General features: G+C 35.9%; 1 protein-coding gene across 1 annotated transcript in view; it reads right to left on the reverse strand.

The window, feature by feature from the left end:
* The window catches only part of GRM8 (glutamate metabotropic receptor 8), a 306,292-nt gene that overhangs the window by 62,484 nt on the left and 219,781 nt on the right, over positions 1 to 24,027 (reverse strand). Inside the window, exon 7 of the mRNA XM_059847892.1 lies at positions 3,248 to 3,384. Coding sequence (XP_059703875.1) covers positions 3,248 to 3,384 — 137 coding nt within the window. The remainder of the gene's footprint in view (positions 1 to 3,247; positions 3,385 to 24,027) is intronic.

Raw genomic sequence — 24,027 nt, forward strand, 5'->3', positions numbered from 1 at the left:
TCCAGCATGTGAGCTCGTGGTGGTGAAAAAAGAGAGCCAAACAACATTCTAACACATCCTTAACTAATGAGAGGCCATGAGGGCATCCTTAGATAAATCTTTTCCTGTTAGATTTGTGGTCAATGTGGTTAGCACGATGTGGTTTCTGTAGTATGAGTACCCATCAATCCAATCATATTTCAGAGTTCCCCTGAGTACATATACATGAGGCAGAAATAATGGGACTGAAAAACTACAGGCCTAATGAAAAATTTAGAAGTCTAGGGGGAGACAGAAAAAGGCAGATCATAATGAAACTAAAATTGAAGAAAATTTTTCCATATCTTTTTTGATATTACTATATAACTGTTATATTAGTACTAGCATTTGTGAAAAATGTGTGTATCAGTTTTTTGAGTTAATTTAATAAACACTAACTTTTCCAAAAAATGTAGCAATTTTCAAAATCTGGAATGTATTCCATAATAGTTATGATAAGAATCTAACTGTAGTCTTTTCTAGAAATTAATGCTTAATATTAAACTTGTTTAACCTTTTTTTTCCTTTCATGCCTTTCAACAGACAGATATCATCAGGTTAGTGATGGGAAATAACAGTGCCACACAAACTGCAACACACAGCTTCTGTTGGTAGGATTTTTTTCTATTTGGGCAGAGTAACTAAATGAATGAGTCCCTGAAAAGTAGTTACAGATATTAAATTGTAGATATGCTAAAGTGGTTTAACAGCTGTGGATGAATATGGGAAGCTATCATATGTGTTATTGTGGATAGCACTCAGATAATTATTGCAAAATAGTCTGAACAGGAGACTAATTTGTAAATATTTACTGCACTGTCTTGTTACTCTTCATCAGGAACCTCTCACATGGAAAACCAGAGATATTTGAAACCTTCTTTTTTGTAGTTTGTTTGAATTCTCTGCATAAACTTGCTTTGGTGTATCTAGTCATCAATTCACACTGTTGCCCTTCTCATCAGCCTTTAGCAAAACATTGATATTTGCAAAGGTACCCAAACAGCTAACACAAGTATATTATCATCTAATAAAGAAAGAGATTAAATTCATTTTTCTTCTTCACTCTTTGCATGAAGACATCTTCTTCCAGAAAGTACCCTGGACCCAAAAATTTCTGAAATTAAAACTTGATGCCTATTTATCATACAAATCTATGTAATATGTCCTCTGAATTTTGTTAGGACAGCAATTTTCAACCCAAATATAATTCCATGAACAGATGGAATTGAACTACCCCAAAACTTGCAAAAGAGATTAAGACAGCAACTAAAAATGCCATCTAAAGATGGGTAAATTGTGGCTTTTTATTTTTCCTGCTGTGAAGTAATCAGGGACAAGACAAATCTTAGTTATTCATGTAGAAAACCACCAAAGTCTCCCATTATATTCAAGGAATATTTTTATTGCAGTAGTTCATCATCCCAATGTTTTAACTAAATCAGAAATGGTTAGAATTCAAACTTGTCTCTTATGAAATATATTTCCATCCTCTTATATTATTTGAAATACCTGGGCAATTTACCTGCCCCCATCATTTTGTCTGATACCTTTTTTAAAGGAAAAGTTATTATTTCCTTGCCTAGCTTATTAATCTCTCTCAGGAATAACAGATATAAAATGATTCGAAAATATTATCTGAAGGAGCTGATAACTACACAACCCATCTGACTTGATAATATAAAGAATTTTTTTCAGGATGCTGTACAATTTTTTACTGTCTTCTCAAGAACAGAGGGGAAGTGCTTTGTTCTGCCAACTGACAGAGAATAAATAATTGTTTTTAACTGTTTAAAACAATTTAATCCTCAAATGAGTATTCTCCAGTGTCAGTATCATAATCTGATTGGTAGAACCATAGAATCATTTATGTTGAAAAGACATGTAAATCATCAAGTCTAACCATTGGCCTAACATGGCCAAATCCACCACTAAAGCATGTCCCTAAACGCCACATCAACGTATCTTTTAAGCACCCCCAGCGACGGTGACCACTTCCCTGGGCAACCCGTTCCAATGCTTGATCACCCTTTCAGTGAAGAAATTTTTTCTAATGTCTGATCTAAGCCTCCACTGGTGCAACTTCCAGTAGTTTCCTCTATCCCATCACTTCTTTCTTTCAGGCAGTTGTAGAGAGCAGTAAATTCTCCCCTGAGGCTCCTTTTCTACCTAACAGAATAACTAAGCCCAGTCTCCTCACTCAACTCTCACAAGACCTCTGCTCCAGACCCTTCACTAGCTTCATTGCCCTTTTTTGGATATGTCCCAACCCTTCAAGGTCTTGTAGTATTCAAGGAGAACTTTACTGATCCTAGAACTACTTGAAGGAAAGTTGTAGACAGGTGGAGGTCAGTCTTTTCTCCAGGGTGATAGAAATGGTTTCAAGTTGTGCCTTGACAGGTTTAGATTTCACAATAGGAAAAAATTCTTCCACTCTAAGGGTGGTCAAGCAATGGAATGGAGGTCAGGCTGCCCAGGGAAGTGATGGAATCACCATCCCTGAAGATATTCAAAAGACTTATAGATGTGGCCTTGGGGACATGGTTTAGTGGTGGTCCTAATCAGTGTTTGATTGACAGTTGGACTCAATGACCTTAGAGGTTTCTGCCAACCTTAGTGATTCCACGATTCTATCAGCTGCAGCCTCTCCAGCACCAAGTGCAGAGGGACAGTCACTGCCCTGGTCCTGCAGGCCTCACTATTTCAGATACAGCCAAGATGCCATTGGCCTTCTTGGCCACCTGGGCACACTCCAGCTCCTGATCAGCTGTGTCAACCAACACTCCCAGGACCTTTTCTGCTGGGCAGTTTTCCATCTTTGCTCCCAGGATGTTGGGGGTGTGACCCAAGTGCAGGACTCATCCCTCCACCTTATTGAACTTCATGTAACTGGCCATGGCAATTGACCCAGCCTGTCCTGAGTGCTCTGCAGAGCCTTCCTACTCTCCAGCAGATCAACATTCCTGCTCAACTTGGGTCTTGTCTGCAAATTTACTGAGGGTGCACATGATCACCCTGTCCAGATCATTGATAGAGGCATTAAACAGGACCCAGTAGTGACCCCAGGGGAACACCACTTGTGACCAGCTGCTAACTGGATGTAACTCCATTCACTGTCATCTCTGGATGGCTTGGCCCTCCAGCCAGTGTTTTACCCAGTGAACAGTGTGCCCATCCAAGCCATGAGCAGCCAGTTTCAGCAGGACAATACTACGGGAAACAGTGTACTTACGTTTAGATGAAGTTGATTACTCCACTGACCAATTACTTTGTATTCTGTACTCTTGTTGGTGATTTGATACTGAAAAATATCATAGCGTCCAGGAGCATCTCCATTTTCATTGAAAACAACAGGTGTTCCAGCACTTCCTGAAAAACATATTAAAAGCAATGAATACCTCTAAAGGAATTTTAAAAATATAGATTAAGGAAAAAATTCTAATTAGAAATTAAACAGGTTCTTCATAATGCAAATATAGTATGATAATAAATTCAAAAACCTCCCCAAAACAAAATGTATGAGATTATCATCATCACAAAATCTACCCTATGATTCTATGAAAATAATTTTAAAATATATTCCTTTGCCATCTTTTTCTCTGGTTGTTTTGTTGAGGGTGTTTTGTGTGTGTATTATAGAACATTAGGAAATTCTAGGATAAAACAGAAATGAAGAAATTTCTTTTGACATGAAGAAAGACATAATTTCACTTTAGGATGTGTATACTTGGCAGTAGGCAAAAAATAGCAATCTTGTAATGAACTAGATTAAAAATTTCCCAGTTAAGTCCAAAAATATTGTTAATATCCTCAACTTAGAAGCCAATACTCATAAAATACCTTGAGATGCAAATGTTTAAATTGTGTCACAGTAAATATGCTGTTTCTAACGCTGACCACCCATGAAAAAGTATTTTATCAAAATAAATTAAGCACATCAGCTGTGCTTGTTGCTCTCTCTTCTATACATGACACTGCCTGACAGAAAAGGCCATTGCTGAAGCTGTCAAAAGTTACAAATCGACACTGTTCTTATTCGATCAACAAAATGTTCAAAGATTGAAAACTACACATCTACCTTGGCAACCAGACCAGCCAAATTAGAACACACTTTGATGGATTCCCTCAAGGTGACATCAAGGACCTGCACTCCTGCAGAGACATTTTAAAAGCTACAACCCTTCCACAAATTTTTATTTATAGGTGAATCATATTTATAGTTGAGGCCCATTGAAGAAAAATTCAAGTATGCTAATGTTCTATTTCAGTGACTAGAGATGAAATTTATCTTTACTGAGGGAAAAACACAAACCACCACAAAATGCCCCCACAATGTTTCCATGTTTCTTCATGTAAACACCCAAGAAAAGAATAGCTAGTTTGTAGTAAATTCCTACACTATAACACGTGTTAATGTATCACCTAGAGGCACTAAGTCCACTGGGAGTGGTTTCCAGAGAATGAAAAAAAAAAAAAAATTGAAATTCTGGGTACCTATCAAGAAGAAATAAGCTAGTAGAAGCTGGAGCAGTCTACACACTCCAAGATTTCAACATAAATTCTTCTCGTATGTCTGTTTGTCTCTCTTCCATAAAGTATTTTGTTCTCTAAAGCATTTTGTTTTGTAAACCATCTTTCAAATAAAATTGATATCCAGTGAAATAAACAGTGTTTTGAGAGTGACAAGTGGCACATTAAATACTGTGCCAATTTCACAGTTCTGCCAGAAAAATTCTGGCTGCGAAAATTGGACGTGAGCAACCATGGAAGAAGGGTATCAAAAATTATGTGTGGTAAAGACTTAAGACCCCATGAAGATAGAAGAGACTCTACAGAAAATTTTGGAAAGCTCTTCATGCTTTGCTCCCAATTCTTTTGACAGAATGAAGGGCAAGAAAAATCCCAGTCTACAATCTTTCGGCAATGAAATTACTCTTCACTTCTCACCCAGCAGGTTGATGCAATAAATTTCTTTCACCCAATAAACACATACTCAGCTGTTGTTGGTTCATAGTTATGGAGGTAACCTTCAAAACATTACTGTATAGTAACAATAGAATTCATCTTTCCACTCAGCAGCATTTGAAGACCTCATGGAAAAAGCAGTCATTTTTATGAACAGATAGGAAATGTTCTTGGTATACCTTAAGACCAATGGGAACTTAATTATAAAAATTAATATGCTCAGCAATAAGAGTGTGAGTTTATAATATATGGCTGGCTTTAGAAACATCTTCTGGTGGATTTGGTTGGGATAAAGTTGGTTTTTTTCATAGTAGGTTGACTGGGGTTCTGATTTGGATTTGTGCTAAAAACTGTTGACAACACACAGATTTTTTAGCTATTTCTGAGCAGCATTTACAGAGTCAAGGTGTTTTCTGCTTTTCACCCCACTCCACCATTGGGGAGGCTGGGGATGCGCAAGGAGTTGGGAGGGGATCAATCAGAACTGATGACCCCACCTGACTCCAGAGATATTCTCTATCATAAAACTTCATGTTCAGCATATAAACCTGGGGAAAAAGAAGGAAGAAGGCAGATGGCACTAAGTCACTCACTCTATGTCTGATGCTTTCCTGGTGATGACTGAACACCTGCTTGCCCATAGCATGTAGTGAATGAAGTCCTTTTACTTTGCCTATGTGTGCAGCTTTTTCTTCACTTATTAAACTGGCTTTATCTCAACCCATCTGTTTTCTCATTTTTACCTTTCCAGTTCTTTCCCCACTCCAGCTGGTGGGGAAGGGAGCGAGCCTGTGTGATGCTCAGCTGCAGGGGTTAATCCATAACACACATACAAAGTGACTGACTAGTCCAAACCAGAACTATCTTTCTGCTTTGGTGGTAGTACTGTTCTCAGCTAGAGCACAACAGCATCTCATGCTGAGCACCACAATCAACAGGGACATAGCAACTTGCTAAATTCAGCAGCCTCACCAACTGAGTCCAGCAAGATTTTTCCCATGAGGAAAAAGTCAAACAACCTTTGTCAGGTTAATAAAATCAGGCTTGCTAAAAGCTGGAATAAGTCACAGAAGATTTACACTCCCTAACACTGAGAAAAAAACACATCCCTTTGTTAAACAGCAGATTTTAGAAAGTACAGTAACAGCCACAGTGCCTGCTCTAAAGTGTATTTGATTGTGTTTTAGCAATGCTGCCAAAACCTGTATATTCTGTTAACAAGGAAACTATTGCTTTAATCCATGTCTTGTTATATTCATATTCCATTGAGGAATGAAACATTTAATGAACTATAACTAGGAGGTATGCATGACTGGATTGTGCTAATAAACCATTAGCTGCATAACCAGGAAAGCAAAGTCGAAGACATTTGAAAAAAACCTATGGATTTGACCAGCGGTTCCCAAAATAATGACTGCAAGATGGTAGCAGAAGTCTTGAAAATGAAAGGACAGAATGAAAGTGTAAGACAAACTAAATGCCTCAAGGCTATAAACAAACTACCAAGGGTTAATTAATATTCTTTTAAAATGTTAATCTCATCTGAAGAAAAATATACCCTGGTGAATGATCTGAATGAAGAGCGCATCTGAGAATGGATAGTCCTCAAATTGAAAAGGTTTTCTAAGAAAATATACTTTGTTGGGGAGTCCATCAAATTAAAGTGTATACTTCTGTGGGAAAACTGATTAACACTGTAGAGAGAGCAGATAACAAACCATGTGGAGAAGCACTGTAGCTGACCATAACAACTAATCTCATGTGAGGAGGCAAACTTGGATTCAGTATATGGCACTCGAACAAACGCTGTGGAAGTATACAAGTGTCTCTTTTTCTGACAACCAGAGATGCATAACTGAGCACTCTTGGTATCTGGTACTGCCACAGAGACTCTCTCATTACCAATGCAGGGAATTGCATAGTTCAAGTTTAAGACAGAATTTAAATGCTCCTCTTGTTAATCATTGAGGTCTACCTGCAGAACTTAAATTTAACACACTGAAGAGAGAAAGTAACACAGAATAAATCAAAGACCTGAGGTTGTGAGTAAGGACTACATAAATTACAGCTTAGATAAAAAGTACTTTGGGAAACCACACAAACAGTTCTTGAGTAGGGTAATTATACTAGAAAACGAGCTCGGCTACCTTCATTTCACATTCATTGGAAACCATCATAGGAAAAATGTTACTTTTGCTTAGGATAAATGTTCCTATAATGCTAGTGTAGACCACCATAGAGAAGAGAGAAAGCACAATACTTTTTTAGAAGCAATTTCACTGATTTAAATTTTAAAAATATTTTTAAAGCAATCATTTAATAAAATAGCTAAAGAAAAATGAGGGAACTATGTCTTTGAGCCTTTTCATATTTTATTCTAAATGTGGTTATGTTGCCCTGTGTAATTTTAACTCATGAATGACTCAGGTAATTGTATTCAATCTGTCACCATTTTAACTAAATTTTTAATTTATTCTGGATGTTTAGAACAAAAGTACCTGGTAGAATTTCCAGACTACATAATAAGCTTGGCTAACTATGGAAAATCATGAATGAGCTTTTACATTCTTGATCTGTCCTTCATACCAATGTTTTTCAGTTTGGTATGGGTTGGGTTGGGGTTTTTTATTATAAAGCCATAATTACTAACTTATTTTGAGATCTGTTTCAGAAGTATCTCTTTGCTGAGCAAAGGACTTATTTACAATTTTTAACTATAAAGTAATACTCTGGTACTAAAAGAAATTCTCCCTCCTCCTTCCCTCTTTGCAGCAATCAGCATTAAACAACACTGGGTGTTAAATTAACACCTCATCTAGACATTTCAGAATGTTTCTGTGACACCAGCTGTTTCAAAATGCAGGTTAAAATAGCCAGAAAAGTTATTTTGAGAAGAAAAAATGGTAGCATGTATGAGGTTTTTAAATCTGATTCAAGGCTGTGATGGACCCTTTTGAATTTTTAATGCCTTACATAGATATCAAGGAGGATGCTTTCTGATAAGCAGCTGTTGTAGTACAGGTCCTTTGTGCACTGGACTTGAAAATTCACATTCGTCTGAAGATATCTTTAAACATGTACCTTGATATACTTGAGATGCTGCTCAGCAACTACCTAATCCTTCATGTGCCTACTTTGTCAAATTACATTTCACATGATTCTAAAATATCTCCTCTTGCACTGCAGACTGTAATATTAGATCCCTGTGAGGTTACAGCGTGCACTTGGCCAATGCCTTCCAGTGAAATTCTCTTTACATTTCATGAAGTGGAAAAGAAGTGGATTTACTTGTAAACCACAGGTTCATGTATAGTACAGTTCATCTATAGTACTGCATATAAAAATGATTAATATGTAAAAGTTCTTAAATTAAGAACAGCACTGAGCCTTATTTTTAAAAAAATTCTTTTAAATTAAACCAACACACTTGGATCCTCTTATACGAAAATCTTTAAAAATTTTTTTTGAGGCCCTGTTACTTCAGTACATTGACAAAAGTGTAGAAAAGTGATTGTGCTGATAGGTCTCACAACTGCCTTTTACAGAATATTCCAGCTCTAGTGGAGCAGATTTCATTATAAAGCATGATGCCAAATACAAATATTTTATTTATGAAATCATATGTATATGGGTTTATATTAATTTCTTTTTTTGAATTTTAAATTAAATTTACTTAAGCTGAGTCTTCATCCTTTGAGCTGTTCCACATAAACAACTTTATCTGCTATGAATCTAAAGAAGGAAGCCTGGATTCAATGCTAGACTTTAGAGCATGGAAGTCAAGCAGCTATGTAGTGCACTGTAATACAATTAACTAATGTGTATCAAAACTTCAGAATGCACCATCTCTTAGCATTCAGCTTTATGGAAAGACTTCTCAGATTTATAGGATCAACCCTTATTTCACTAATTCATGCAAATAGTTCCAAGTACTAGAATTAAGGGTTCAGGTTTTTTTAAAAATTATCATTTCATTCTAAGTAGGTTTTAGAGGAAAAAGTACTACAAAGAAGTACATTAATTAAATTGTTCTCAGGAAACTAAAAAGAGGGAGAATAACCATTTGAACTTTCAGCACCAAAAGTTCCCAGAGAAAAAAAATGCATAAAGAAAAATTAAGCAAGATGTTAGTCAATGAGACAAATGAAATAGAAGGTTGAAATGGAAAAAATGGAAAGAGTAAATACAGGCTGTTATAACATTTAATAGGAAAAAAAACCCACAGAAAATTATAAACAACTAATCAGAACTAGCAAAAATGAAATTGTGAATGTCAGGCTGTCAGAGAAAGAATATACAGTGTACCAAGCTATGTGAGGTTTGTAACAAATGAAGTCATTATCTGCTCAATCTCCACACAGCAGACATTTTAAAACAATGAGCAAAATGAGCAACGTGGTTACTAAAATATAAAATGATGATTGTCTTACACCTATGCAAAATCTGAAAAGACTTGCTTTCATGCTTACCCTACATGTTTCAGTTCAATATCAGGACAATAAAAGAAGTTTTCATCCAGTTGCATTGAATACAGACCTTTACTGACATTTTAAATATCCTAAGATACTGGATACATCCACACAGATATGCAGAATATGCATATGACAGAAAATCTGTGCCTTTCTGAGGCAGCAGCTGGAGGCCAGATGGATACCCTGGGGTATCTTAAATGGTATTTGATGCCCATGTTTAGGCAATTTATCTTACTTACCACAGGGCAAATTGTGGCTGTTCATGTATGAATGCACAAAATGGAATGAAAGAGAAACTAGGAGTGCTGCAAGAAATGAATTATATACAGATTAAGGGTCTATGTAACACAAAGTATGGTGGTACCCTTTACAAAGCTTATAGAGAAAGTAAAAAATTTGGTATTGAAATAAACAGATATAGATGAATTCCAGGTCAGGAAGCACAACTTTACAATTTTGAAGCTGATGGATGAGAATTTCAGCTGTGATTTTGCACAGAAGCATATAATTTATTTGATGTCTTGGTCCTCAGCATAGTGAAAAAATTAAAAATGTGTATTTCTGTGAAAGGAACAGTTCATTCCACTCTTGTATAACATCAGCACGGGCAAGTACAGTAAGCCCATGGTATTTAAAATAACAAATAACAAAAAGTGCTTTTTTTCCTTACAGAATCTATTACAGCTTCTTCCCACATCAGGCACAGAGACAAGCATCATAAAACCTACCCTGACATGAATAAAATTCAGACATGAGACTGAACTCTAGACATCAACAGTATAGGAGTAGTAAAAAGCAATTTGTCCCATCATTAATTAGTTGGTGTAGCAGTGGATTTTAAAAGTAGTTATCTAAATGCAAACTCTGGTTCATGCAGTCCTTCAGCTACAACTTCAAGAAGTTTATACAGGAGAAAATTTCATCTACATTTTCCTTGTTCCCTACATTCTCTCTTCCAGAATCTGCTATTGGCCACTCTCAACCAATATGCTACAGTGGTGACATTTTTGTTCTTACCCTCTAACAAATGACTAAAACCAGAATATAAAAATACAGAACTCTAGCTCCTCTCCTTACAGCACCTTGAGTCTACTATCAGAAAATATGTATACCCGTAATACAACTGTATCACAGATTAAATTTTGAATTTTGCCAGATAAAGAATTAAAATTGGTAGACGCCAGTCTGTCACCTGCTATGGTGACACAGAATTGAGCGGGCAGTTTTGTGTCTCCCAGTCTGGACTCAACCTATTCTCTGCTCAATAAGGCTATGCCTTGACCCCTCCTATTGTATTTGCTGGGTTTTCCCAGAAGAAGGAAGGAATGATGAATTTGACTCCATGTTCTCAGAAGGCTAATTTATTATTTTATGATACTATATTATATTAAAGAATGCTATACTAAACTATATTAAAGAATACAGAAAGGATACATAGAGAAGGCTAAAAAGATAATAATGAAAATTCATGACTCTCTCCAGAGCCCCAACACAGCTTGGCACTATTTGGCCAAAGAGTGGAAACAACCCAGAGCAGAAACCAATGAAACAACCACCTGCTGGAAAACAATCTCCAAACACATTCCAAAGGAGCAAAACACAGGAGAAGCAAATCAGATGATTACTGTTTTCTTTTTTCTCTGAGGCTTCTCAGCTTCCCAAGAGAAAAATCCTGGGCAAAGGGATTTTTCAGAAAATGTAAATGTGACACTTTCCTCCCAGTGGTGGGACGGTGCTGTGTGAATGACCTTCCCTACTCCACTGCTAGCAGGGAGGGGTAGGAGTAGCTGAGCTAGTTCACAGGGAGGTGCTAAAGCAAGGCAGGAACTATCACTGTGGCCTTGTCTGAAGCATCCATCAATCCTAGGAAAAGAATGTGATGAATGAGGTTCTGATGAGGAAGGAGCTACCGAAGAACAGAAAACAAGCCCCTTTGAACCTTCCCTGCCCCCTTAGCTTTGTTCCTTTCACCTCTGGAAAAGAGACAGTTCTGTCCACAGGTGGGAGGGGGTTTTGAGGAGTAGAGAGGAGGGAGACAGTGAGACAAAAAGCTTGCTGTTCCCTACGTGTCGCCAAAAAGCTCAGTGCTACCAGCATATTTGAAAGAATAGAGCTTCTTTTTATTCTGTACTCAAAAAATCCATAGAGACAGGTTTCATCTTAAAATCTACAGCATATATTGTGAGCCAGAGAAGATTGATTCAGTTCTACAGATGAAGAATCCAGCAAGTCAAAAAAGCCAACAGGCTCAGGGAATGGATATTGTATGCAATGGGAACAGATCACTCAATCCCCTAAAGATCAACACATGGTATAAAATTCAACTGAGAGATAAAGTCTACTCTAGTAACGTACTAAAATAGTAGCAGGGTGATTTGACATTATCTAGTACAAGCTAACAGCTTGTTCTGAAAGAGGAAGTTATAAGAAGGTGGTTAGGTTTCTCATATAAAAATGTGTGAATAGATGCATAAAGTTTTGTTTGCATGGTATTATAAACTAGATAGTATCAAATACTCTTTGGTGGAAAATGGTGATTTTAATGTTATCAAGTACATGTGCATATTTTGGTTTTAAATGTTGTGGTTGGGCATTATTTTCTCTTTTTAAATATATTTTTCAGCACAAGTAGTAGCAAGCATATTTCTTATAGTCCCTCTGAGAAGAGTTCATGGTTATGATTTTCCACACAAAAAAAAAAGAAAAAAAAAAAGTAGCTGACACATATGCTGGGACATAAGTGGGAGTGAAAGTGTGAGGAATCGTTTCCACAAATACAACCACAAGTAATTTTTTAGAATTACCAAAATGAATGTCTAAGTAGACATGAATTTCTTTATTAAATCAGGATCACCTGCAGACCCCAGAAACACAACCATGTTATGGGAACATTCCCAGATTAAAAGGGTTTTCATACCACTTATTTATGTTGTCATGATTTTTCTGGCAAAAACAAACCAAACAACTTCTTTCAAGAAGCTGTCGCTATATAAAGCCATTCAAAGAGATCAGAAGAGATTGAGGACATTCAATTCATTGAGGAATGTCCAAGATATTATGCAACATTTTTTTACCTAAAACTCTAATTAGCTAGGAAGCACAGAATAATCATTTTCTGACCATAAATGATTTGTCTATCTCAGTGTGTGCAAGGACTCACCAAGACATATTTGAGAACTACATGGCATGAAGAGCTTGGGTGCACCCTGACAGTATCTGTCTTCACCATTAACTATTGTGAGATACCAAGGATCCTATTTATCCTACTTGTTCCATTTTTCCTGCTGTGTGGCACTGTTTGGTTAGGGATTTGTTGTGCTTCAATCCCCCTTCCTTTTATTTTTTGGAGGACAGGGGAAGGTTGTTGCTTTGGTTTTGTTATTTAGGATGGTTTTTGTTGGTTTTGCTTTACTAGCCCAGAAAGATGAACTTATTTCAGCACTGCTGACTGCAGTCACATATTTTTTTGTCAGGTTTCAGGTAAGAGCCTATCAAACTGACAATTGACAGAGTGTCTTTCAGATGATATCAGACTTTTCTCATCAGCTTGCAAGTACTGTATGTGAGAAGGCAGAGATGAGTTACAGCTGTCTGTTTCAGACTCCAGTCTGAGCATTTACTTCATGCCAGGATGAAAACATGCCAAGCAGATACATACATACCTCTGTGAACTTCAGGAGTCAAAGGACACCAAGATAAAGTGGTTTAGATAAGGAAACAACTTCGTTAATACCAGTAACTCACGTGCCTGTACAGTCTCAGAAAGAAAGATTTCTTCCCTTTCAACTCCAAAAGAATCCCTCTGCTATGGAACCACAAGAGAGAAGGGAAATGTGGAGCTCAGTGAAAGTTGTGCCCAAAAGGTAGTGGGGCTCATACGAGGAAGATGATCAAAGAAAGCCACACACTATAGGAATCAATGCAGACTGTGATCTGCAGGAACCTGTTAAGCTGCAAGGGCTGTCTGCAGAAAAAGTGGGCATCTGAAGAGCCATCTATATTTCTAGGTGCTTTTGAACAAATGTTTTCAGAGTTTGTCCAGCCTCTCAAGCAACTCCTCTGTGTTAATAGGTTCCTGAGGCCAGTGAAAAGCAAATAAAAGTTCCCTGCCTCAGGTAACAGTAGCCTGGGGAGTGAGGCAGCATCCTGGTGAGTAAAGATAACCATCCTTAGAGTAATTGTAAAAATGTCAAAAAAATGGGAAATGGTCCAGCTAACAGGCTTCATCCTCAACACATGGATTGCTCTGCCAGTGCCAAGAGAGCTTTTATTTGTGATTTTGCTCCCCTGTCTCCAGGCTCTTGGAAGTCCTAGACCATAGCCATAGTTCTCAGATATCATTAACGACATCTTAGCATTCTGTTATTTCTTTTCTAAGCCTTCATTATTTTTTCAGATATGATATATTGCTAGAATAAAAATGAACAGAAAACAAGCAAATAAAATCAGTGTCACGTAATCATAATTGAAACAACGGATTGCAGAGAGAATGAAGGAACATTTCCTATTTAAGGCTTTTATGCAATGTAGTTAGTTTACCAAAAAAATCCAACACTCAACGTACAAACCCACAGCCAAAAGCAATTAACTTTAAGAGTGTTCTGAAAGCACATAAATAATTTAAGACTTCTCAAACGAGCCACATCTGCGTGCTTAGCATTGTCTCATAGGGATTGTCATTATGTAACAGGCATTAGTCCATTAACATTTAGTTAGCAGACACCTGAAGCTTAAACGCCATTTTTTTCTCTGTCTAACCAAGCTTCACATACAGCTTATTATGACCAATGTACTCTCAGTCACACATGAGGATAGTTCATCTTGCTGAACAAGATCCTATTTGACATTGAGCTATTTCCTGTTTGTTCCTGGAATGCAATCAGCTGTGTGTTAATTAAAATAATTAAACAGGTTAAAAGTATATCAGGGCATTTCCTAATATTGATTCCTATCACTTGTCAGGGATGAAACATCACCTTCCTACCAATGTTTTAGGTGGGGCTTAAACTCTGGCATTTAGTGAGGACAACACTCCGAAGAGGAACTGTTAAATACCCATAAACCATTTTGTAGCTCAATTTCTTTTGTGCAGTCTACATCAAAAATGAACTAAGTCACACAACTGTGCGCACATACACACACACAGAGCTGCAGACCACGCTTCAATTACCACAAAAAAATTGGAGAGGCATCAAGCAGAAACATCACTCTCGGAATCACAGCTTTAAATTTTCCAAAGTATCTAAGGTAATGCTATTTCAGCCTCATGACCTTGTAATGTCTCATTCTCTGATGTTTCTAGAATGCAAAACCATCTAATACAATTCACAACAAACGTTACTTTATTCATTAAAGTATTACCTTGTGCCAGAAGGAGGGAAAGACTACAAAGCAGTTACTGAGAAGCCTGATGTGCAAGTAAAAAATGTTTGAAATTCCTGAGTCCTTCAAGTCTGCACAGCAATAATTAATATACTCCAATCAAAGGATAAGTAATTTATAGGATTTTGCTATCTTGTTTCTTTGCAATTACAACAACCATTAGTGAGCAACTGATGTCCACTGAAAATTTACATTGTTGCCGTGGCTATTTTAAGGCAATTGTAAAGCTACCAATCTCCAAAAACATAAAACTATACTAATGCTATAAAACATTTAAGAAGTTGGTTTAGTTTTACAATGTTTTACAATCCGTTTATGGGTCACAGTTTTAGTGAAAAACTGACTTAAATTTGGAAGTAATTTAAAACACCTATAACCCATTTACTCACTCCCACGCTTCCCACTTTTTAAAGACCCTACTTTAGAGATCACACAGACTATCTGGGAGGTAAGTCCATGGAATCTTTCAGTATTAAATTTTCAGAAACTTATATACCAATGTCTATATTAATTTTTATACCTTTATGGTTGTTGTGAAGGAGTATAACTGGACTTTTTTCACTGACTCTTGCCTAGGATACAAGGTTATTCACCTGTTTAAATGGATCATATTTGAAGTTGTTGATATCTGGGGCAGTAATTTACTTTTACTGAAGACAAATGGAGACTTTTTTTAACAGGAAAACAAGTTTTATTAGAAGAACAATATATTCTTTGATCAGCTGATCTCTCCATTCAAGGAAACTGGTGATGAGTGTTCTTCAGTGAGATATTTTTTACAGGTGCTGTTCTGTATTAATCTTAGGGAACACAGGCCATATTGTCAATCCAGTAAGGCTTGAGGCTGCACATCTCAATCTCGTCTACTGGTATGAGAAATTCACATTCCAAAAACTGTCAGTAGAAATAACTATTAGTGGAATAATAACTGTCAGTAGAAATAATAACATTTTTAGTATTACTGAAATTTTACAGCTAATCTCAAAAAACTTCATTTTGGATCCCAGATACTAAATTCATGTAATGAGAGAGAATCTTTTAGCTTGCTTCAAAAAATTTTGGATCCTCAGGACCATGGAGAAAAGCTTTCTTTTGCAGCCAAACTCCTAGTCAGAAAAACCCAGATGGTGCAAAAGAAATTCTCTAAAAATATTTTTAATCTTAAATTTTAAATGTTTCTTTGGGGACCTTGCTCGAGACATCTGAACTCGTTGTACTGGAATGCTTAGTTATAGTAAGTGATATTGTGAAAAATAGTAACATTAGACATCCTCCAAATCTTAGCATTATCTTTGCTATATAACTTAAATATATAATGACTAAAAGTCATATACATCAAACAATACTGATTTCTTCCTTCAGCATCATAAGGAAGAAAGTTAAATTCTGTCCAACTAGATAATTAAATTAGGTTTGCAACTGATTTTCATTATGGAAATAAGCACAAATTAAAAAAAAAAATCTCAAGCCCAAGAGATATATTTTATAGATGTGTTGTTTGGCTCAAAATTTCCAAAAATAAACCTTTCTAGTTCATCACTGTACATTGGGAGTAACATAAAAACATATGTCCACATTTATTTCTTTTGCAACAGCTATCAAGATTTTTAAAATTTAATATGCTGGTTTGAAGTGCCTAAAAAGATACAATTTTACAGTTGGGCAAACCAGACACAATTCTTCTCTGAATGCATACTCAACCATCGTAATGACACTGTCCTGATTACCTGCTTGCCACAAAGGGGTTGTTTTTATCTGATTTAAATGTCAGTCTATCGGAAGCTCATGGAGTGCAGGGACCTGCTGAATTGCCAAGAGATGAAATCACACACCTTGAGCTGGCAAAAGACATGCCTGGCAAGCAGGCTGAACCCAGAAATACTAGGTTGAGAAAAAGACTCATACACCAACAGAAGTTAAAAATGCAGGAAAGAAAAAGAGCATCTTGCTTCTGGTGCTATTTAGAATATCAAAAAGCAAGCTTCTAGAACTCACTTGAAAGTAGTTTTAATTGAGTTGTCAAATTCATCTGATTATGCCTGGGTATCCAAAATCTAAGACCATGGCATTTAAAAATAATTCATAATCTAAAATTTAGTACCTAGATTCAATCACAGATTCAATCCAGTTATTGGAACTCATGCAGCCAAAGTTTCTCAGGTACTTAAGAAAAGCAGAGTTTTTCCAGCTTGTGAAGTCTCTAATAAAAGCCACAGAAAACAGCATTGTGTGCTTACTTACCATCACAGACAAGTCAGATTTTTGAAATGTCAGTAAACCTAGTGTTCTCACTGATAACTCTGATGCAATATGAAGATCTAACTGCTACCACTATTTCAAAGACCACATAAACCCCTAATTTGCTAATTTTGAAGCTCTACCTGCTTAAAATAATGTAATCATTCTTGCAGGTGGTTAGACAGGTGGTTAGAGGAAATGCTGTACTAATTTGTTATTGCACTAAGTACCTGGCAGACATATACTGAAAAGGGCTTTTTATGGATTCCCATTTCCTTTTGCTGTTCCCCATGAGAAAGTTGTACTTCTGTAGCCCAAAAGAGTAAATTCAATATTGCCTCTGAAGAATTCAGAGCAGAGCACATACAAAACACAGTAAAAGTAAGGTATGATAGTGGGAATCTCTGCCTGAGCAACTGCAATGAGACCCATCCTGTGTTAATTACTACAACTTGAACAAGCTTTCTTCACAGTTACATCTATGTTTTTATAAGGTAGTGTTAAGTGCTATGAGAAGAAGACTTAGGATTTGATGATCCCATTGTGTAAAATACTGCAACCATTCTACATAAGCTGTGTTTGAGATTTTTAATTCTATTGAATTATTCCATAAAAAGATGATTTACAGACTAATTCTCCAAAATACTTACAAAGACAAGACTCTAGATGCTGATCTTACAGAAACTGCCTAAAAGTTTCAAAAATTGCTTTAAGGAAGGATCCTATCCAAGAAAAAGAATATTTTGCCATTACCATGGCATGTCAGATTTCTGCTTCTTTCTCTTAAAGTAAGAACTTCAACACTTTGACCCACTCAAATATTGCTGCTTTCTATGCCCATATCATACCTCCATTGGAATAATGGCTTTATTACTCATCCAAACTCAAATTAGAAAAATCAAAGTATGACTTTTTATTTTGGAAAATATTACAAAGAGTATCTCTGCAGTTACCTGGAGCCCTTTCAGATTTTTTTCTTTTGAGGATAAGTTGACATATGAAACATGTAGTTGCAAACATTAGTTAAATAAAAAAGTAATGCGCATAAAATCCCGATTCCTTGAAACTCATCTGATTTTTTGCTATTTCTACAGTCCAAGGAAGTATTAGGTCATTTTGTAGCTGATTGTGCAAACTCATCTAGGCAGGAAAGCCTGGAGGAAGGTATCCCTGAGCTTCTTCAGAGGTGCCAACACACCCACTCAGCACAGTGCACTGTACCTTGGCAGCGCAACCTCCACAACCAGCAGAGCTTCCCCAGTGCCACACAGGGTCAGGGCAAGGCACCCACACGCCACAGTACTGCATTCTAACTGGACTCTGATCTCTGAAAGCTTTATATGCAGTTCTGCAGAGTTTACATGTTTATTATTTTGCAACCAATGGGAATCCTCTAGGTATAAAGGTGCCAGACTGAGAATTTTCACCTTTCTTCACCTTCCTTCTTGCAGTGAGAGTATATGCACTCACATGCCAAGCTTCAGATGGAGTGGTCTCACCTGATGTTTATGCAAGATCATACCTCCTACCTGCCTGATGACATCTCACATTTTGCCTTCTATAGCTCTTTTTCCGCTCTCTTCCTCACAATGGAATTTTTTTGGTTTATTATTATAAAATCTTGTTCTGATTATTGCACTGCTTTTTTGCTCTGCCTTAATTTCTTGTTGCTTGTTTCTTTAGGATGAACAGAATCCCATCATGGGGTAGAGCTCAGCTTTATAAAGAGTTCTTGAATAAATATGAGTATAAATACAAGTAATCACTAAAATCATAGTGAGTTGGTTTCTTAGGAAATATTCTCCTGAAATCCATCCATCTAAACTGATCCCCACTACTGGATAATCTGATGGACTCATTTGAATGAAAAAAATCATGTTTATTGAGAAAAGCAAAGTCAATAATTTCTGATTGATGACTCATAACCCTTTGAAAAGTCTGGCCAGAAAACAATTTATTCACAGTATCATATTTATACGTTGTGTCCAGAGGTTAAACCATTAAAGTTAAAAATAAAAATAAAAATAAAAAAACCCAAGCAAACCAAACCAAAACAACAACCAAAACCAAACCAAAGCAAACAAATCCCAAAGTGCAAAAAGGCACTTACAAAAGTCTGGTAATTGAGAAGATTTTCTTTACAGCTATGATCCAACATATTAAAAAGGCTTCAAACTTTCTTATACAGACTCCCCACAGTTACTGTAAGCTTTATGAAAGAAGATCCTTATTTGCTCCAGTCAAGCTATGCATGAGAGATAAAATCCACCTGTACACCATCTGTTCCAGGATTGAGGATGTGAAGCAATGAAGAACATTTAGAAGAGCAGGATAATGACTCAAAACACCATGAAGAGAGCATCACAGTATCCATCTAAGTCTATAATGATAATTTCCTAATACAGTGACCTAAATCTAATCAGTGATGCATGGTAATATGTGAAAACACAGTCTTTAGCAGCAATACATCTCACCTGTGATATTCTGCAGGTACTAGACTCCAAGTCCTATTTAATTAATCCCATTCTGCTTGTCTAAATATTCCCCCAGTGTTCATATAAACTGTTTATTTCTTCCACATCAAAAATTTTACTGGCAAATTAGGAATTTTTCCCATTTACTTCTCTGAAGAAAAAAAAGCTGAAATTTCAGCTTTTTTTCTGTGAATTGTCATACAATGTACTTGCTAAAGTGCAAAATGAAATATTCTTCTTCAGAATTGTTTCCTATCATGATGAGGAAAAATACTCTTCAGCAATATATTTAAAGTTTAAAGGTCTCTAAGTTTAATAACACAATCCAGACAATAAGATGTTATTTTTTCAATTCATACTTTCTAATATTTCTTTATTATTTTTTAATGCCATGACAAATATTTTTAAAGATATAGGAGTATCAATCAAAGGAGTCTTCATACCAGGACTTAAAAATAGATTTAAAGGAAGGTATTTTTGTTAAGAAAACAATCAACCAAAACCCTTTTTCGATGAAAATCTTTTTGTTGCTTTTCATTTCAAATTCTCAAATTTTTATTTTCATCAAAAATCTAAAAAGTTTATGGATTTTTTAAAAGTGTTTTATCAAGATATCAATTAATATAAAATTGTGGATATTTAAAGAAAAAGAAATCTATTGGAGTTAAGACTGGATGCACCCCAGAAAACAAGAAAACAAACCTCATCCTTACATGCTCAAGATTTCTAGACCAAACTGAAGTGCAAAAGGTTGAGCTATCTTGGAGTAAGCAGAATAAACTTTGGAAGCTTTCTTGAACTACACACATCACCTAACCCTCCAACTATTTCCTTATTAAAAATTTTAGAATCATTAGGCAACTTGTGTGAAACCTTATAGAAATTAGTACACAGAAATTGGTGTTTAGAGACATGAGCCTCCATGGAGGCCATTTTTCTGGCTTTCCTATAATACAGAAGGAATATATTATTGAACTGTGAAAGATGCTTGTTAGTTCCTAGTTTGTTGGTTTGACAGTAACCCACTTCATATGAATGTCACATGTACCACATTTTGCAAAAAGTGAAAAGAAATGAATTAATTTTTGCTCTCCTGGTGTTGTGCAATATAATAGAATTTACTCAAACAAACTCCCTTTTCACCATAAGAAAACCTAAGAATGACATGGACCTGTTGGAGTGAAGCAAGTCCAGAGCAGGCCATGAAGACATTCAGAGGGACAGAGCACCTCTCCCATTGAAGACTGACTGAGGGAATTGTTCAGGCTGGAGAAGAAAAGGCTCCAGGGACACCTAATTGGAGCCTCCCAGCACTTAGGGCCCAACAAGAGAGCTGGAGAACATTTAGCAAGAGCATGTGACAGCACAAGGGAAATGGCTTTAAACTGAAAGTGGATAGGTTTAGATTAGAGATTAGAAAAAAATCTGCTCCCTGTGATGCTGATGAGGTGCTGAAAGAGGTTGTCTAGAGAAGCTGTGGATGCCTCATCCCTGGAAGTGTTCATGGTCAGGTTGAACAGGGTTCTGAGCAACCTGTTCTACTGACAAGTGTCCCTGCCCATGGCAGGGGAGTTGGAACTGGATGATATTTATGGTCCTTTCCAGGATAGGCCATGAGAAATCTAACAGTGTGGTTTTCCTGGTGTTTTAGTGTTTGGTTTACATGCTATGAATAATCAAATACAGAAAATATATAATAATCATCAAAATAAAAAATTAATAAAATGTCATCATTCCGAACAAAATTTTTCAAGTGCAAAAAAAAGAGCTTTTCCCTGATATTATCTTTAAATGTCAGTATATTTAATCCTAAATTGCAGAAACAGGCACATAAAAATCTCACAGAAAGGCCAATAAAATATATCTTAGTTAGATAGGCTTCAAAATTCAACATGATGATTTGTTAAAATTTGCTGCATATTTCCTCTTTGCAAATGGACACTGCCAGCATAGTTCTGCAAAGACATTCTACTGGTTAGTGAGCCCAGCTTCAAAGACATCCTGTAGAGTTTATCTGTAGGTATAATAAGAGACAAAGCAGCACTCCTTGGACTGTGCTTTCCAAGGATTGCCAAAAAAACTGATTCCTTTTCCTGGTAATGTCTTGCAGGGAAAAGAATAAAAATGCTTTCCTGGAGCTTTCAAGGACAAAGAGCTTTATACTGAGACTAGAATGCACTTCATGTTCATTGCAAAAATAAAGGAAAGTGAATCCATGTATCCATAGAAATGACTGATATTTATGTTCAGCCTAAGCTGTGCAGACTGACATGCCTGTTCATTGATCTGTATGTAGATGAAAGATGGCTTTAAACCATAGCTGAACCAAACACATTGTGAGCAGAAACAGGAAGACTAGACAAACTATCAAAAATGTACTGTGATACAACACATACATTAGAGTTTGGAATAGGTGTATTTTCCCCAAAATTGTTATAATGGATAAATGAAACTGATAAAGCTATTATCTTCCATCAGAAGTTTGTCTGAATACAGAATTCATGAAAAAACAGTTTCTTATAAAGAGCTGGTTCTCATTTGGCATCATAGACTCTATCATCATTTCTTATCCAACTCCAGTCTGTAGATAATGCCAAGTTCACTGAAACAGAAAAGTCAAATGCAGTTATTTTTTTGCATCTAGCTCTCCATATCAAATTTGTTATCAGAAGCTGTATATCCAGGCAAAACGAGTCTCCCCTTTTATAAACCTCTATTTCTTTTCTAAGAGCAGTTAAATGTCTGCTATTTAAAAAATAAAAGCCATGATTTTTGGTGAGCATTTTTTGCACGCTTCCAGGGGAAGGCAAATTAAAAACTATTTGCTGCAGATTGAAAAAGAAGTGAAGAAACACTGCCTATTTTACAATAAAGTTTGAAGTAACTATAAAAGGAAGGAGAAGAAGAAAGGTAAAAATTTTCACTATACACTTAGGATGATATTAATTGCTTTAAAGCAAATATTTCAAATTATACTGGATATCTCCACATTTTGTAGTCATTTTGTCTTCACATTGATTTTACCCCAGACAAACCAACTGTCTTCATTCGTACATGGAAAGTTGTAGAAATTAGGAATGATAAAAGATCTACTTCCATCCTTAATGCCTTTTTACAAATATTTATGTTCTAAAGACAAATCATGTAACTAAACCCAAAAGTTTTTGAGTGAAAGGGAAGCAAGAAGGCTGCAGTAAAGAACATTGCTAATAAAATTATTCTCAGAGTCTTTTAAAGTCTTTTGTTTTCACTTGTTTTTATTTTGTTTAAAATTGATTTTTTTTCTTACAGAAATATGGAAGTTGCAGTTTTACCACCACAAAAATATGCATAATATATAATTTTTACCAAAAAAAATTTAAGAAATAAGCTAAAATTTTAAATTAAAAATTTAGGAGAGTTTATTTAAGCATTCTCTTTTATGAAATATTATCTCAAGCTGTTGAAAGTTTAGCTAATATAGCAAAACATTTCTCATACATATTAAACTGATTGAAGAGGCAGTTCATGAAAGTTAATGAAAGACTCTTGCTCAATATCAGGTAGTTCAGGGTAAGAAGTGTCATGATTTTATTTTAGGTATAAAACCTAAACCTCAACATTTTAAAGTAAGGAGGATTGTTTAAGTCCCAAGTTTTTCATTTGTATCCACAATGTATATTCATCATATTAATCAATTTATTAACCAAAAGGCTTTCAATAATCTTGAAGTCAACACAAGCTAATTTTTTTTTCATTTATCATGACTTTTGTTTAAACACAGTCAAACATTTTGGACATACATACAAATTTTACATTTAGAACAAAGTATAATCTGTTGTGCAAAACTGTAATTGGCATAATTCAAAGTACACATCAGACATAAACATGACAGATCGTTAACATAAAAAACATTATCTAATAAATTTATTTTTGCTGTCCTCCTATTAGTACCCAAAAATAAATAACCATTGTTTTGGGGTTTTCTTACTCATGCTTGCTCCTTACTTAATTTTGGGTTTACCTGGCAAATATTAAAATTTTAGAAGAACAAGACATTTAACTGTGAGGTTTTAATATATTACTGAAAATATCTTTTCCCACAGTAAAACAGGTGGAGTAAAAGTAGCAGGGGAGGTAGTAGCATACCCTTTCCCTTGTTCTTGCTGAACATATCTGTATATCTCAGCTGTATTGTGGTAAGGTACTTTACTTTCATTTTATGTCTTATATTAAAACAGGTGGTCCACAAGTATTACCATGAAAACTGGCAAATTTTTAACACACCTTGGCTTCTACCCAAGGAAGTTAGGATATTGCCAACTTCCCACATTTCTGTCATCTCTCTGGCCATTCTACAAGGTACAGAACCTATGACATAGGGGGCATTTTAACACTAAAATACATGTAAGCACAGGCTAAATATTTATGAGTCTGAAATACCATTTTTGAAAGAATTCGAGTGGCAAAATGTAAGCCCACTGAAAGGAGGGATTTGGTTT

The sequence above is a fragment of the Haemorhous mexicanus genome, chromosome 5 (genome assembly GCF_027477595.1).
Source record: "Haemorhous mexicanus isolate bHaeMex1 chromosome 5, bHaeMex1.pri, whole genome shotgun sequence".
NCBI classification, from domain to species: Eukaryota; Metazoa; Chordata; class Aves; order Passeriformes; family Fringillidae; genus Haemorhous; species Haemorhous mexicanus.